Source organism: Idiotropiscis lumnitzeri, chromosome 4, assembly GCF_059441095.1.
Source record: "Idiotropiscis lumnitzeri isolate Australia: NSW breed Sydney's pygmy pipehorse chromosome 4, RoL_Ilum_1.0, whole genome shotgun sequence".
In the NCBI taxonomy this organism is placed as follows: Eukaryota; Metazoa; Chordata; class Actinopteri; order Syngnathiformes; family Syngnathidae; genus Idiotropiscis; species Idiotropiscis lumnitzeri.
Window position 1 is genome coordinate 23,325,884 of NC_142394.1, and position 17,647 is coordinate 23,343,530.

Below are 17,647 nucleotides of genomic sequence, written 5' to 3' on the forward strand. Positions count from 1 at the left end.
TTCCTACTTTCTTAAAATAAACCAGACCACATCTGCTCGTACTTGAGCTTACCGCATGAAATACACAATCTGCTCCCCCGCTGGCGATTAATCTAAATAAATCCCTATAAATCCCTGGTTACACCCTCCCATTTTCTGTGGTTCTGCATGTGTCCTTCAGAGTAACTACATTGGGATGGGAGGTGGCTAGGACGAATTCCCTTGTCAAATCCCTCGCTGCACATTTATTTTTTTGGCGTAGTTGTAAACTCACATGACACTCTGATGCTGTCACCATTGGGTTAACACCCTGCATTGTCCTGGTCTCCATGCAACAATGGAGGGTTCCACACAGGGCGGAAGGATGTGTGAGTGAATGCCTCAGCACAAAGCTAATGGGAAAGGGGGTGAGGGGGGGGGGGGGGGGGGGTGATGTGGACAGTCATACACACAGTTCACTATAACGCGCATGTTGCTTGCTTCTAATGTCATCATGCAGGGAACATCCCAGAGGAAGAAGTGCTGCTTTCCATGTCATTTCCCAGCATTTTTTGTTCTTGGCATGGTCTAGAGTCAAAACATATCACCAAGACAAAGAATGTGTGATTCATGTGATTAAATAAGAAAAGCAACATTTTTATGTTTTTTTATTGATGTTTTCAAAGTAAGAGATCCACTGGGTGCAACTAGCAGGGGGAGATCACACCTATTTATGAGAATCCCCTCAAGGTCTTAGTTTTTAAATAACGTCTTGATTTTAATAGATTGATCTGATTATTCATGATGTTTTCCAAAGCGTGAGCTCCACTGGGAGTGAAGGGGGAGATCACAAATATTTATGATTATGTCGCGTAGAAGCGGAGGAACTGATTGTTAAGCTTCTATTGCAGCGCAATTCTGGTAGAATTTCAAAATAAAGCAACAGGTAAACATTTCGCTAAATAAAAAAATAAGTGATCGATTACAAGGTAAAAATGATATTCCACCATTAGAATGAACATATTTACCATTATTCTTAGAGTGTTTGCTTTAAAGTTGTAGACAATTATTCCATTTTTGTGATATACCACTTACAGCCCATGTACCAGTACTTGCTTTGTCCTCAGTGGTCATCCCTACACAGCAACGACAAAGATACCTGTGAGGCAAGACTTTGCACAAGTTGACATCTATGTGGCACATCGGGGTCAATCAATTTTGCCTAATGAGTGACCAGAGCTGGGCACTTGACCCTTTTTTGCCCGTCACTGCCCCACCCTCCGGCCACGATCTGGCCAGCCTTCTGCCCTCGACCGCTCGGCTCTTCAAACACAAAGAGTTAGTAGTGGTGCGTGAGGCAATTTTTTTCGTTTGCCCATTTCGTGAGTAGATTCATTACATGCACAAAGGCCGATTTGTGGGCCGGACTAAAACCAATCCCCGGTCTTTGTTCATCAAAACCCCCTTTTTTTTAATGTGTCACCCCTCACCACCGCCCGTCCAGCCGGGACGGACCGTTTCGCCCCCGGGAGGGCTTGCCCTGCCCTTCTAGTAACGGAGCTGTGTTATTAGTATGCCAACATAGTCATTACTAATAAGGAAATGACTGTGCAGTAGTAGTACATTAACTTTAAAATAGACAGCAAAGATAAGGGAATAAATAAGCGATTAGCCCATAATGGCAAAATCTATCAGATTAAAAGTATCACTCGTAGTGGGAAAAAAATTGCCGTAAAACATTTTTTTCAGAACGCACTTATTTTGAAATATCATCCCATCGGTTTCCGGTGACTTTGTGTAACTTGATGCCGTGTAGCCGCTAGCGGAGAATCCCAACCGTGAAAGTGTCTTGTGGAGGCGGACATTGTTGTGCTCAATGTCCAGCCCGATAATGGCCACAAACGGCGTTACGCGCACCAAATCGGACTCTTTTGTAAGCCTTGTACTTTTTTATACCTTCCACGCCTGAGAATGAAGCGTTTTTAAGAAGAAGCCATTGCTTTCTCAACGAAGTGGAGAAACCGTAGAGAGAGTCCTTTGAGCTCGGAGTCCAAACCGGATGGCGAGTGGCGACCACCGTGGTACAAACACAACATCCAACATCAGTGTTGTGCATCGTTGTGTGATGGATTAAAAAAAAAACATCAAAGGCGGCGGTGGATGGAGCGAGCCATTTTTGCAAGCTGCTGGTTTGAAAATACAACCCTCCCCCTCATCTTCGCGGGGAGGTGAAATAAGCACAGTGGCCGTTCCCTTGCTCGCGGAGGCCTGTTTTGCAGCTGATTTGGAGCTCTGATGATTTTGGACGACAAGCACACAATTGAGCACAAAATCTGGTCAAATGAATTTGTCCTGCTGGGGTGATGTTTGCACCCAGAAGACACACTGGATGAGGGTGGTCATCTTGTGAACCAATTGCTTCCTCTCTACAATTTCACATTTTCTCAGGTACAGCACAGTAAGCATCCGTGTACTTGCCAATTTGCAATTTTATTTTATTTTTTACATTTCTTTTTCGTTTTTTTCAAGCATCTGTTGTTTGCTGAAAAACAAAGATAACACAAGTAGCTTATTGAAATTACTAGAACCTCCACTGACAACATTTAAATGCATTTACAAACCAAAGATTTAAAGACATTTTAAAAAAGAAGGAATTCATAAAAAGTAGTTTCTGAAATTACCAGAAGACTATATGTACAGAGAAAAAAAGCTTAAAACCCCTTAATCAAAAGAATGGGGGCGGGGCATAATTAATTTAGACAAATGTAGTGCTCTGGTACCATTCTTCGGCTTCTTTGTGCCAAGGAGCTATGTCGAAGTGAGCCAGCTGAGCTTTGTTTGGCCATAAATAGTTTGCTGCCGCTATCCTGTGGCATCGTTATGCCAAGGAACGCCAGTGAACACCTTTATAGTATGTTTTTTGGGGGAACCTGTCTTCCGATATTCGCTTAAAAAAAATAAAACACAGAGTCACTGTTTTCGTCCTCAGGCCAAAGCAATATGAGTGAGGAGTGAGTTGCGAAAGTTCATTTTGACTGAAATAGTGCCATCTGGTGCCCTGCAGTTCAGTTATTTCAGAGGAATTAATCTGCCATTTATCCGCTATCATCATAGTGCATTTACGTTATTTATCACTATTGTAAGGTTCATTAAAATACACTGTCCCTTGTGAACAAATGAAAAAAAATCTAATCTAAATTAAATGATTTGAACTGCCACTAATCCGTTCCAGCACCCATCATTTTTGTTACGTTATTAATCATGTACGACTGTATTGTATTAAAATATAATGGCTAATTTGGAGTCACAAATATCTACAGTTCGATTGCAGTTCTCTACAATTGTTGATCTCTACAATGTTGAATCCGTTCGCCAATGCAGTCATTTAATACTATGTAACATGGGTTTATGATTGCGTACATGCTCAATGCAACATGCTGCTGATACCTAGCAAATAAATCAATCCAAAAGTAATACCTACAAATGAAACTGACTAAACTTTTTTTTTTTATCTTGGTTGTCAAAGGGTTGAATTTGAAAAGAAGATGAGCAACGAAGGGGAGCTCCTGACGCGGGAGCTGTCAAAGATGTCAGACGAGGACCTGCTGGCATGCTCCAAGGAGGAGCTGCTGAGTCGCTTGCGCAAGGAGGAGTCGGAGAAGATCTCGGCGCTTATCCAGCGGGGGCGTCTCATCAAGGAGGTCAACAAGCAGCTCCAGGGCCACCTGCTAGAGATCCGTGAGCTCAAAGTCATCAACCAGCGCCTGCAGGAGGAGAACGTGGAGCTGCGGGATCTCTGCTGCTTCCTGGATGACGACCGGCTCAAAGTGAAGAAGCTGGCACGCGAATGGCAGCACTTCGGCCACCACGCCGCCAAGGTCATGCGTGAGGACCTGGGCGGCTACCTGAAAAAGCTGGCCGAGCTGGAGCGCACCCAGGACGGTCTGGTAAAGGAAAACCTGGACCTCAAAGAGCTATGCTTGGTCCTGGAGGAGGAGTGCGTCAGCCGGAGCGACTCCAGCCCCGGCGGGTCCTCCGAGCTGGCCCTCCCGTGCATGGTGGCCCGGGACCTGGGGGACGGCAGCTCGAGTACAGGAAGCGTGGGGAGTCCGGACCAGCTCCACTTGGTGTGCTCGCCAGATGACTGACGCGTCTTACAAGGGCTTCGAATATGGACGCCGAGGGCTGGACACAATGGCTGTGGTCGGAATCGTTCCCTAATCGCTAAAGATTTTTGCATATAGTGTGCCAAGCCAATCTACCAGAAATCCTTTTGTAGTTATTAAGGAGTTGAGAATGAGTGAATGATCCCAGAGGCAGCAACTCTGTTCGAATTCTGAATCATTCATCAGTCCTGCCTCCCTGTTCACAAAGAAGGCTTTTTTATATAGTAGACCTAGATTGTTCCTAAAAAGTTCATGAAAAAAAAATGTGTTGTGATTAGGGAGTCTGCAATTAGTGAATGCTCAGAATGTGGCTCATTCGTCATAACCTACTTCCTGCTTACAAAATATGGATTTTTATATAGTGGACCTAGATAGTTCCTAAAAAGTCAGCTAAAAAACTTTTATAGTGACAAGGGAGTCGGTAATGACGAATCATTCATTATTCCTAACTCTCTAATCACGAAATAAAGAATTTTATACAGTGAACTACATACTGCGCAAAAAAAGTTGAGTCAAAATCCCGAGATCAAGATTCACAGAAGTCATAAACGAGTCATCGATTGTGAATCATTAATCATTCTCAACAACCTAGTCATGAAATTAGGATTTTTTTTTCTTTTTTGTTTTTTTAATAGAGGACCACCTAGTTAACGGTGAGTGCGGTCAAAATCCCAATATAGTGATTCGGGAGTCGGGTCAGTGAGAATGATTCTGGACTCATTTATAGTTTCGACTCCCTAATCACGAAATTGAACAAAGAAAGATTTGAGTGCAAAACTTTTTATAGTGTTTGAGGAGTCAACCTGTCGTGAATGTTTGGTGGCAAGGGAGCAATTCCGAACATAGCCAAGTTGTTCCATTCAACTTTGTGAGCCTTTTGAATGCTGCAAGACTTGCTGTGTGCCACATCGCTGACCTTTTCAGGACTTTTCACAGACCTTTCTAGATACTGTAGGTTTAGATTCGTTTTACAGGTTTTCTAATGACTCTTCTGCCTAAATCCCTTTTCAGTGGTTTGTTGTTTAGAAAAAAAAAACAAGTAATGGGACCAAAAAGTGGGTCGCATTGATGTATCTCATGCACTGGACGAGGGTTGCAAAAAGGTGGGGAATTTATAGGAAATTTCTGGAAGTTAAGCTAGGGAATTTTCCATGGAAATTTATGGGAATTGATGGACCCCCCGCTCCAACCAAAAGAGAATGATTGTTTTCGAGCTTTTTCCGTTCTTTTGTAATCAACAGTAGATGAGTTGGTTTCACCCAAATGACTGTTTTCTACGTAAAATACACTAAAAACCAAGCTGAGAAAATGATTTTGTTTTCAAACAAATTCATTTACAGCTAAACAACAAAGAAACTCAGCATGGTTTGAGTTGAAAGTCAGTGTCTTTTTTTTACTCACCACTCAATCCGTGAACTGCGTCATCTTTTCTCACAATGGCAACTCACACTTTCGACTAGCTACAGCGACACATACTCTGTTTGTATCCTACATACTGTTGGAGTATGAGTATGAACCTGTCCGACTTTCAACATCTCGGCATTTATCTCCCTCATAAAGTGATAAGTGATGTGATAAGTTTCACCTCCTTATCTTATCTACTATTCAAAAGCTATGCTGTTCTCAAATCGAAAGTAATGCAACGGCAATAAGTACTGGCAACTCTTTGTCATTACTGTGATGCAGAATCTTGTTTTTTCACAGGCAAACAAATATATTCATTAATTGTTGAATGACAATGAGTTGAGAGCCAACCTTAAATTTTGGTTAAATGTTCCCATAAATTTCTCTGTGAAAGTTTCCTGGAATTTTGCAGCCCAACACTGGACTAGCCTACACTGGTAGAAAAAAAAAGAGCCGTTTTTTCTATTGCACTGGACAGCGCAATTGTTGGTCGAAAGATCAATTTCAATCCAGTTTTGAGCCATATTTAGTCGATGGAATTCCTCATAGCAATGAAGTGGCGTTGAAGGTTGTGAAAATCTGCCATGGGCGCCCAACAACGTGTCCTATTTTATGCACTCTCCGCCTCAGGACCAGGATTCGAGTGCCATGCGACGCACGTGGCAATGGTTGCGTTCGCCAAGCAGTCCACGATGGCGGCCCTTGAGGTTTCGCATGAGCCACGTGGCAACACGAGCGAGTGAGCGTAGAAGTCCTAGGGCTCACATGAACACTTTTTCAAACCAACTGGAAAGGCTTTGTGTCAAACTGGAAAAAGAAGAAGAACAAGTCGGAACATGTTGGATTAATCACTCTTCTGCGTTTTGACTTAGTTGGTGTTGATGTTCACTTAAGACACAGCACAGACTTTAAGTTGCAAATTCTCTGTATGCTTTGTATTTACAAAACCCTGTAACATTAAGGAGCGTTTACACGACTCACAAAAAGTTTGGGATTTTGGAAGGTACTGGAGGAGTATATATAACACTTTGATCTTTACTAGTGAACTTTTGTTTTGAAAGGTTTTTGTATTCAAATCAAACTATATTTAAAAAAATGTGCTAGCACTGATTTGTTTGCACAATATTAAAATTGGAATTAGGAATATATATATTTTTTTAATTATTAAAATTATCTCATGATTACATTTTTTAATGGTCAATTTTTAACTAAATTCTGAGGGGAAAATATTTAGCTTTAATCACTGTTAAAATAGTTATTAAAAAAATATTTTTGTTCAAATGTATTCACATTCAGACTAATCAAAATAGTTTTCTTTCAATGTTAAGATCAAATTAGAGTACTTTATCTTAAAAAAATTGTCAGTCATGAAATAAATTGATGGTCTGAAAAGAAAAAAATATTTTTGTCAACATACAAATGAACTCAGAATAAAAATGATTATTGTTTAAATAAATTCGGATTAAATATATCTTTTGCCAAAATAACTGTTAAAATTAATTAACCGTTTAAAAATATTTTGGTCAAAGTTAAAATAAAATCTGTGACAAAATAAACCCCTCATTTTTTTAATATTACAATATATTCAAGTTAAGAATAAAACTGGAAGGAAATTAAGACAAAGGAAAGTATTAGAGGAAAAGTCAGACAAAAAAAGGTTTGATTTTTTGTGTCAATTACAATTCAGATAAAATACAAATAAATTCCGAGTTTGTTTGTTTACAGTGCAACAGCGAGACTGGAAGCGAATATCCCAAACTTTTTGTGAGTACACACTGTATATCTTTGAGTCCTCCTTTCCCTTGAGTTCTCTGCATTATGTGGCATTGCAAAACCCTTTTAGTTGAACGATCCCATCGAGTGATGCACAGAATTGAGCTGTTTTTATCGGTGGGCTGTGTGCTCATAGTGCGTTGAAGAGCTTTAAATACAGTGCTATGACACTTTGCCACTGCGCCATTCTCTTTTTGTGTGAAACGCACGACTACACGACACACACGATTGATTTGTGCACGTGTGCTGTGTTGACCTCTTCCCCCCAGGCAAGAAGGATGATGGATAACAACTCACGACAAAAGCAGCACCGAAAGCAGACTTACAAAAGTAACTCTGTAAGAATCTTAAATGACAATTAATTGCAAACTGACATTTGATATATTTAATTTTAGATTATTTTTTAAGTATTAATAGTATGTTTTTTAAATATTTTTAGTAATAGTATTTTATAGTGGCTTCATTACGATAAAATAGTGCTCAAACTTACAACCACCTCGAAAAACACTTGATTCTCCAAATACTAACATAATGACCAATGTTCAAATATATTAGGTTGTAGGCCTAAGTGCTCTTCAAAAATAATGGAGAACTGTACCGCAATTTGAGAATCACATAAGGGAGATTTCCTAATCCCATGACAGGTCATTGAAATGTCGTTGGGGGTTTCCAGTTGTGTCGTTGATATGAACTAATATCAATATTGTTCGCCACCAGCCAGCAACCAGCAAGTAAGAGGCCCTACAAGGGGAGTTTCCGGTACGGGGTCATTACTCCATTGACATTTTGTCAGTGATACGGGCCGCACAGGCTTGACTTGACTGCATGGTGCGCACACTTTGTATTCCCCCTCCAGCTCTCCATCTGTCATTCGTCCCTCGTCTATGTTGCTAACCCACTTTGAGCGTAGCAACCCATTGCCCTCAGAGACACGCATGAACTGTATTAGCAAGCGACTCGCTTCCATTTGCAGAAGCGCGATGGAGAGGATGAGAGCACGTTAGCACTTATCCGGAATAATGTATATTATTACAGAGTGCAATGTTTCCACACTTTTATTGAGCCAAGGGACATATTTGTCACTTTTACATGATGCAGTGGCAGGCTGGGCTTTTCACACGTAGGCCTTCAGTGAAGTCCTACTTGATCAGACTTGAATAAATAACCCTCATACTACTATCATTCATGATACCACGTCTGGAGAAATAATAAATAGAAAGACACTTACGCATTACTGTGTAAATTTTAGACGACCTAGCTTCTCTTGAAAGGTCTGTTTTGAAAATGGCCTTGCAAATGTATCTGAAATTAAATCCACACTTCTCCCTCCTTCGGCCACTATGGTTTAAAAAAGCAAGAATATATTTTAGATTTTAGAACAGTCGCCAGTTACGACTTTCGGGTGTGTTGATTCCGCATAGCGCTGCCCCGTCACAAGTGAGTATCCAATCACAAGACGCGTTGTCACCTTCAAGGTAAGGCCAGCGAGAAGGCCTTACGGTCATCAACTCGTGATCTGATTGGCTATTGCAACTGTCTATCAATTGTAACCCCCCCCCTCCTTTTTCCTACGGAACAGATGCCCGCAAGATAGCGTCTGACAGCCTTGGACGAATAGTGCGAGCCACTTGTATTATGAAATCTGCCTAGCAACACGAGGAACCGTGATTCTGATTGGATAAAAACTCCAACATAAAAATTCAACACTAGGATATAATATGACATCAACGTGAAGAATATGTTCATGATTTCATGATTACCTTAGTCCAGCAAAGAAGGCCATGACCGCACACCACTGTCGTGAAGCAATTTAGCAGTGGCACGTTGCGCATACCTGGGCCGTCAGTATTATTTTATTTATCTTATGAAGTGACAAAAACACACAAATGGAGACGAACTTTGCCGCAACAAATTATGCTCTGATGAACCAACCGATCAACGGGAAATTATGACGGCCACGCAAACTTGAAAAGTGTATTGCATGGAACACATTCAGTATTAGAAATTAGGTCTTTAATGTAGGTCGGTGCTTCTGATTGTGTTCAGGATTTACTTCAGAAATAATGATGATATCGTGTCAATTTACTCGAAAATATACTCAGTGTGAAATCTGTTCATGTTTAGTTGAAAAGAAATACACTTTTATTGTGTAGATTCAATGGCAACTGGGGCATTCACAACTTTATTGCAGCTTGTGCCCTCTAGTGGAAGAGCGTTTAATTCTTCTACCTGTCACAGACATAAACTGAGATGCATTCTTTGAAAACAATCATCCTTGTACTTTGCTATGAGTCTCCTGATTTATGCATTTGAATTGGGGATTATCACTTAAAAATATTTCCGTGGTAGATCTTTTTTTTTAATTGAATATCTGTAATGTGATGGGATAATCTCTGCAGCACATCTGTTTCACAGTGCTGGTGAAGCGCTGCATGTTAGCAAGTAAAATCTTAAATTGTCATAGTACTAGTACCCTGCGTTGGTCAACTTGCAGTTTTGTACTGGAAATGCAAAATATCAGAAGCATTTAAGGCGTTGTGAAAGTCTTTAATGTCTCTGAAACAATGCTGAGCTCAAAGATGAAAAGTAAGGCACTGCCCACCCATTATCAAAAATATATTACCCTCTCGCAAATAAATATGCTCGCTATTAACTCCTACGGCCCAGCCTTAGTGGTCAATAAAATGTATATTAAAAAAAAAAAATAGCTAAGGATAACTTTACTTTCCCTTCCAAACAAATGTTACATGCCGTGAGGTAACATTGTCATAAAATTCAATCTTATGTAAAATTACCAAAATATACTTCGATAAAATATTCTGCATGCATTGTTCATTTTCAAACAATATTGCCATTTGAAAACGAGAGGTATAAAATATTGTCGATTAGAAAATCTCCATAAAGTAAGAGCGTAATGAGTGTATCCTGATGCCACTCAGGTCGAGTGAAGGCTCTCAAACTGAGGTCCGGGGAACACTGGAGGTCAGCGAGCAGCAGCTTGGTGGTCCGAAAAATAATTAGCAAAATTATTCAAAACATTTTTAAAAAGTGCAGACGTACAGACGCACCAATAAAACAAGCATCATAAACCTCTTACTGCTCACTACCTTCATGTTGGGCCAATTAAAATGACGCCTCCAAAATCAATAAAGTCGACAAAAAAAAACATGCCACATTATTCCATGAATAAAGTCCTTTTTAGACATTTTTCTAACAATATTTTTAGAAAATAGTCTTATTTTTTAAAGAATACTGTTCTGGGAATAAGAGTTGTCACATTACGATTCAAATAAAGTTATCTTTTTGAAACCTAGTTATTAAAATGTGACTCAATTTTACTCTTGTAAAATTACAATTTCAACGTCAATGTTGTTCCTTATTGGTCTGTAAAAAAAGAAAGACAGAAAGAATTAAGTCACTTTTCGCATGTTAAGTGTTTTTTTTTTTTTTGTAATATGTTGCTTTCAATTCCTATAGCATTTAGAGGCACCTGGACGTAGTAGTAGATGTATTTAATTAGTGTGAGAACTATGAAGGGGGGGCTCTTGCAAAAATTTCACCCTGGACGCCAAAAGTTTGAGAACCCCTGGACTACAGAATGCCCCGCCCCCCCCTCCCCAAAAAAAAGTTTTGAAATGGTCGGTTGCAATCATGTCATCAGTCACAGAGTGAGGATGGTGGGAGAATGCAGGGAATGATCCGATTGGTCACCGCTGCTGCTGCTACGCCGATGTGCCACGCCGCAAGGCTGCGGGGCCTGATGGGGCGCATCCATCGGGGCCGCGGGGTACGTGAAAATCATGCTGGCCGTGAACGGGGTGAGGGAAGGGGTGGAGGTGAGGATGGGGGTGTGCAGGGCCTCGGACTCTTGGCTGACGGCCAGAGTTAACGATGAAGATGAGGATGAGGAGGATGTCTTTGTGGGGATGGTGATCTTGGGTTTGGGCCTTTCCCCCTTGGCTGGCTGCTTAGGACGCGACGGTCCAGGCATGCTGTAGTCCTCGGGCTCCATCTTGATTCCCGCCAAGGACGAGAGCGCGGCGCTGGCCTCCGAGTCCGAGTCGGAGTCTTGGATTTTACAGATGGGACGGTGAGCCTCCAAAACCAGCTCCAGCTTCTCTTTCTGCTTTTGCAGCTCAGCTATCTCCTTCTGTAAACGTGACTTTTCATCCTCCAGCAGGTCCGTCTCCTAAAGCACACAGAACAACAAATGTGGGAGTTATGGCCTGATTGAAACTAGTACACATCCAAATGCCCTAAAAGTCAAACATAAATATATTTTTTTACCCTCCAACCTGTAGTGTTCCCTCACTAATAGCAAAAATCAATCATTGGCACCAGGATGCCACAAGACTGTGGCAAATAATTTTTCTCAGACAAGAGTAAGGCCTCAGTAAATGAAGCCCGTCCCCTCATTTCAACATAGGTGTGGAGTACCAACAGGTGGCAGCAAAGCACTACTTTTCCATGAGACAAGGCTATGGCCCATCCATATGGATGCATGGATGATATTTAAGTGTTCAAGTGTTGTTAATTTGTTATTATTAAATGCGTTTGAAATCATCCGGCGTCCAGAAATGAATAGTATTGGACATGAACACTTTCAACTGTCTTTGAGTTCAGTTGAATTTGTGCACTCACGCTTTGTAGTGTGTCGGTCAGCTCCCGACGGCGATTGCGACATTTGGCTGCTGCCAGTTTGTTGCGCTCTCTCCTTATTCTCCGTCTCTCCAGCTCGTCCTGAGACAACTGGAAATAACAACAAGCAACAATTAGTGACAAATACTGAACTGAACTAATAATTCCATCAGAAGCTCCAACCAGATATACTAACTTCAACAGAATGAACAATGTAGAAGTGATCGAGGCACTTCATCCGTAGAGCAATGACAAACGTTTTTGGAGTGCATCAATTACTAATGGATTTTCACTATTCATGACAGGGCTCCATAGTTAAAACGAATTAAAAGAGTGTAATGAGCACAAAAGCTTCAAGCAGTTTATAATGGGCCCTCGCATCCACTTTTTCTCGACCAATTCATGAAATGACACACATTTCGATGCCATACTACATCCAAATTGGATGATATTAGCAAAAACGTTTCACATTTTAGCATCACCTATCTCTCTGTGTCTTGAGATATCAAATTTCACTCCATTGACACAAAAGATTTATTGACAAAAAAAAACGAATGTAACTTTATTCATCTGCTTTCACTGTCTTTGTTATTGAATTATGGCTATTTTATTTTAATATTATTTTACCTAAACTCTGAGTAAAACACTTTGTTACAGCTGCAACTGTTATGAAAAGCGCTATACAAATAAAATTGTATTGTATATATTTAAGACAGCGATTTATAGTGACAACTAGATAGCAGAAAGTGTGATGCTATAAGCTCTATCTATCTATCCATCCATCCATCCAACGGTATGAGTGTGACCTATAAAATCGTCTTGCTGTGACGAAAGATAATTTCAAATGCGAAAGGTACAAGAAGGCAGTCGTAGAAATACAGTCATGATGACACAGAACAAAATTGCCAATCTAATCTATGAGTCACAGCAGAAAATCTTTGAAATATGCCTGCTTTTGTGTCTGTGCTGCACCCCAACTCGGCCTCCGTCCAGCACTGACGCTGGCTGGCAGCATACTGAAGAGCCGCTGTCGCTCAGCAGTTTCCCGCCCTTTCAAAAGACTGATGAGTCACTCTAAGAGCTCAACAGTGACTCAGGTGTGAGTCACGCTACGTGACTTGCGAAACCTGTGAGTCACCTATGAGTTCATTTCCTGTGCAATTTACACCACGAGAAAATAAATGTGCCACTGTGGGAGGTCAATGTACTGACACTCTCACTGGAGTACAAGTAAATACTTCAGTAAAAGACTGATGAAATTACAAGCAATGATTCGACTCATGGGGATAATGGGAAGGGTATAAAAAGTACTGATATTGAAATGTACTGAAGTACCAAACATTTTTTTGGGGGATTTACTTTGAAAATTATACTTTCTTTGTAATAAAGTAGAAGTACAGATACCCAAAAAAAAGAGAGATAAAAGAAGTAGTGGGTCAACTCATGGTAGACCCTGGAATTAATTGAAGTAGCAAAGTAAAAAACAATTTCTACTGTGAAAAAGAATCAGGACTCACACTTTGTACTTAAGTACAAGTGTAAAAAAAAGAGAACGTACCGTACTGCTTCAACCCTGATACCTGCACAAAAGTAAAAAGCTACAGACTCTGAAATGTCCTGAAATATTAAATTGAGAATGTTTTTTTTCTGTAACTGGTGCCACTAGAACAAGAGTGGGCTAAGTCCATGTTTGTCATTTGCAAGAAACACCATTTTAAGTTTTATGGCTTCAACGGGAAATGCTGAACACAATAAAGTACTGCCGGCCACTAAATGTCATCTGAAGGAAATTTATTTTCTCTTTTTATTCCTGCTCATGAATTAAAAATTAAATACGACATGAAACTGAATTACGCTCTGGTTCTCAATACCAATTAATCGATTTATCGCAATACTTCTCCGCACAATTTCACATTGATTTTCCAGTAGGAGGGGATTTGCACACAATTTGCGATAAAATTGACTTGACTTGACTTGACTTTGGTTTCCTGTATAATTCTGCAACTCCGGACATATAGAAAAAAAAGTATATTTTTTGTCAATTTTCTGATGTTTTTTAATCATCATCAAAACATAAGGTGACATACTGTGCCATATATGTTTACGTGAGCGGCAAACAATTTCTCTAAAAAACGTCGACTGGTACTCTACTTATATATTTATACTTCTACGAACTGAATCACAACCCAAAGAACTGAAATTCCAACCTAAAATTCCAGTGAATTGAATTGTGAAATTTTTAACAATAGCCAGCTGTACTCTATTTTTTTTTTTTTAAGAATTAGCCTAACTTGGTTTTCTGAGAATCAACATAGACAGTTGTTTGCTCTCTTGTTACGTTGCTTTTTTGTTTTGTTTTTTGGGCGTCAAGGCCGTTATCTGCTGATGCTATGTATGTTATATGTGAGATAGATAGAGATATATATATATATATATATATATATATATATATATATATATATATATATATATATATATATATACCTGTAAAATCTACATGTACATTAACGAAGTATTTTGTACGTTATTTCCAATTACAGAGGCCCCCCCCCAAGGATTAACGTGGGTTCAGAAGGTTCAAATGTGGAATCAGGTCATTGTAATTCTGCCTTTCATTATTTTTTTATTTTTATTTGTAACACTGCTTTGGCCAGCTATCAATGTTTGTTTGTCCCAAGGGATTATTTGACTTGGTCAATATTGTCTCAAATTCAACAAGTGAGGAATTAAATAAACAGTGTGTCCTTGCACGCCCCTCTGAAAAAAAATCAAATTCATCAGGTTCTGTCAGTACGTATAAGTTGCGCAAGTCCAATTGGGACAGCGCAGATGTGTCAATGAGTGTCACAGGATATTACGCACTACTTTTGACATACATTGATCCACTATTGACTAATTTTCCACACTACTGACGCATGTTGCATCAGATAGGCCACTAGTATGTTCGCCTTACGTGCTCATCGTTCCTGCGTCGCGTCGGACCCGTGGCTGGGTTGGCACCGGCTCTGATGACGCCCGGCCGGATGAAGTGTGAATGAGACGGCGGTGGAGGAACCTGCGGGCGTGCCCTGGACAGGGACGGGTAAGGCGGCACCGGGGAGCGGGGAGGTCCCGGCGGATGCATGAGGGAGGGCTGCACCAGCCACTGGAGGTCCTGGCTGGTCGTGATGGCGTTGAGGCTGGGCACGAATTGGCTGGAGCCGGCCATGCTCAACTTCTGTCAAAACACCACAAGAATCAGGCATCCTTATTCTGATCAGCAATAAATTCATGAAAAATTAAGATATGGTGATCCTGTTTATACTGTATGTACAATAAACCAGCACCTAAACACAGTTGACTAATTTGCAGATTTTGGGGGCGGGAGCTAAAAAAATCACAGATTAACAATTTTTTTGCTCAGGCCAAAGCCATGTCTAATCTAAAAACAATGCTTTGGTGCCATCTAGAAACTATGCTGAAGTAAAGGGAGGAGCTACATTGGCCTGGTCTAATTGAATAAATAATGTGTTGTTGCCTTCTTTTGGCATTTATACCTGTGCCAAAATTCAGATAAAGTGGTTTATATTAATATATGCAGTGAACTCCCTCATTCACACATTCATGTGTTACTGAATATTTTAGGGAACCTATTCTCTGTTATTTTCTGAAAAACCCACTGATTCCCTCATGACAAAGGCAACTCTAATATAATACAATAAATTGTGTTAGGAATTTCCGCTGGCATCTTGGTGTCAATGAACTTTGTTGAAGTAAGAAGAGGAGCTTCATTTGGTCATTCAGGGGAAACCTTTTTCGCCTTTTTGGCTGAGGAAATGAGAAAAAATGTAAAATCTATGAGTAACTGATGTAACACCACAAGAAGGTTTATTATTACCTACAAAGCTACAAGATGCAGGCAAACCACCACTTTCGCCTCCTCCTCAACTCATTTCAACTTAGTAGTCATTTCAATGCAACTTCTGCCATCTAGTGGAAGCACAGTTAATTGTTCTGCCTTTCACAATGGCATAAGTACATGATAAAAGAAAAAGTGTCATTTCGGAACAAATTCAATGAAAATGGATGATTTCCAGTGGCACAGTGGTTTGGAATCACTGTGTTATTTAGCATATTAGATTGTATTGTTGATATTTGTATTCACCAATTTCGTTTTTTTCCCTCAAACTGTCCCAGGAAACCCTTGCTTGTTCTGTTTGCGCTTTTTGACCTGGATTGCGGTAACCCCCGAAAAAAGTTTTTTTTTTTTTTTTCTTGACAATTATAATGGCTCATCAATCATTCACGCATTTTACGCAATTCGCGGTTGGAGCCCCTGAGACTCTCAAGGATCTACAATTGGATAAATGTTTAATTTCACAACACACTAACAACTTAAACATCTTATGATATCGGTTTAGTATAGTTTGAGCCTCTTTTCCAGCTATTCAACTGTTATTTCAATTCTTTTAATGTATTAACCCGTTTCCTATTTCAAGGGGAAATTGTATTCCACAGCCTATTTCTATGTATATAGGCATGCTAATGCATTGATGCTAATAGCCTATAGAATATGCTGAGTATAGCACATGTGAAAATATGTTAAAAAGCAATATGGAGGCATTAGGCAAGTGTGATGACAGCTCGTGTATCTTGAAATACACTTACCTGCTCTTGAGTAGTGGAAGTGGTGGTGCTTTCCAGGGAAGCAGCGTTTGACCCAGAAGCGCCGCCCGCGAACGCCGGGTTGCCTCTTCCGTGACCTGGGTACATCCTTTCTGAGTAAATATATTTATATATATATATAAATATATATATATATATATATATATATATATATATATATATATATATATATTTAAAAAAAGAAAAATAATTAAACAATTTATCCCAAATAAGCGTAAGAAGATACAATTTAGTCTGCGCGAGTGTTAAAAAATAAACTTTCACATTCAAAGTGAACGCACGCTTTAGAGGCAAGTCGGTCGAGTCCAAGCAGTGACGAATAGGAGGGGTGAAGAAGAAGGAATAAAGGTTTTGTTTTTGGTCCACTGGTCCTTAAACTTCTAGAAACGACCCTCGGTGTATCATATGATAATGAGTCACTCACCTAGAAATCATAGTGTGGCGATCATTGTGCTGTTCTAAAATCTTAAAGCGGGACTACAGTTTCGCCACGCCCCTCCCAGTTTACGGGAAATAATGTTGTCTGGAATCTCTCGCGGAATTCAGACACGTGACGTGACGTAATTTGCCTAATTTGGTGAGAGTTTCCTACAGCCGGGATACTTGAAGCTCATGGCCACAAAGAGCACCGTTAATGCATTTGGGGAAAAAAACGTTTGGGTGTCTAGTTATTCAGACATCTGTCTGAACCAACGATATTAAAAGTGCGAAAAAAAAAACTTACTCACTGTCAGTGAGTCACTCAAAGTCTAACGTCCGTGTCGTGTCCAATATTCCAGCCATGATATATGAGCGATAGGCCAAGCTGTAACTACAGTACGTAAGGACGATCAAAAAAATAATATCGTTTTGAATATATATATATATATATATATATATATTCTATTCTATTTTATTCTAGTGTCTCAGTGTCTTGTCAAAATCTGAGACAATGAACATTTTCTTCAACTACTGTATGTTGAAATTGTAGTATTAACCATCATGGAGTGAATACGTTATTATATGTTTTACATTGCATACGTGGGCGATCTAACGTGCTTAAA

At 40.0% G+C, this 17,647-nt stretch overlaps 2 protein-coding genes across 4 annotated transcripts; one reads left to right on the forward strand and one right to left on the reverse strand.

Annotated features, from left to right (window-relative positions):
- Nucleotides 1–1,776: 1,776 nt before the first annotated feature.
- ccdc85b (coiled-coil domain containing 85B) lies at nt 1,777–7,482 on the forward strand. The gene is made up of 2 exons (XM_088294987.1): nt 1,777–2,406; nt 3,485–7,482. The coding sequence occupies exon 2, from the start codon at nt 3,504–3,506 to the stop codon at nt 4,104–4,106; it is 603 nt and encodes a 200-aa protein (XP_088151113.1). The 5' UTR covers nt 1,777–2,406; nt 3,485–3,503; the 3' UTR covers nt 4,107–7,482.
- A 2,088-nt stretch (nt 7,483–9,570) lies between these two features.
- Nucleotides 9,571–17,054, reverse strand: fosl1a (FOS like 1, AP-1 transcription factor subunit a). 3 transcript variants are annotated; one of them, XM_088294010.1, is made up of 5 exons: nt 17,029–17,054; nt 16,587–16,696; nt 14,893–15,156; nt 11,943–12,050; nt 9,571–11,490 (listed from the first exon to the last, which is right to left on the reverse strand). In XM_088294010.1, the coding sequence occupies exons 2-5, from the start codon at nt 16,689–16,691 to the stop codon at nt 10,963–10,965; spliced, it is 1,005 nt and encodes a 334-aa protein (XP_088150136.1). In that variant the 5' UTR covers nt 16,692–16,696; nt 17,029–17,054; the 3' UTR covers nt 9,571–10,962. The 3 variants fall into 3 exon arrangements, with proteins under 3 accessions (XP_088150136.1, XP_088150137.1, XP_088150135.1); XM_088294011.1 differs by lacking the exon at nt 17,029–17,054 and adding an exon at nt 16,886–17,024 and having other exon boundaries at nt 16,587–16,681; XM_088294009.1 differs by lacking the exon at nt 17,029–17,054 and having other exon boundaries at nt 16,587–17,016.
- Between the last annotated feature and the right edge of the window lie 593 nt (nt 17,055–17,647).

Coding starts and splice junctions, on each gene's coding strand:
- ccdc85b (XM_088294987.1), top strand. CDS start 3,504: ATGAGCAACGAAGGGGAGCTCCTGACGCGGGAGCTGTCAAAGATGTCA.
- fosl1a (XM_088294010.1), bottom strand. CDS start 16,691: ATGTACCCAGGTCACGGAAGAGGCAACCCGGCGTTCGCGGGCGGCGCT. Junction 12,051..14,892: donor GACGCAGGAACGATGAGCAC/GTAAGGCGAACA, acceptor TGTTATTTCCAG/TTGTCTCAGGACGAGCTGGA. Junction 11,491..11,942: donor TGACCGACACACTACAAAGC/GTGAGTGCACAA, acceptor TGTGTGCTTTAG/GAGACGGACCTGCTGGAGGA.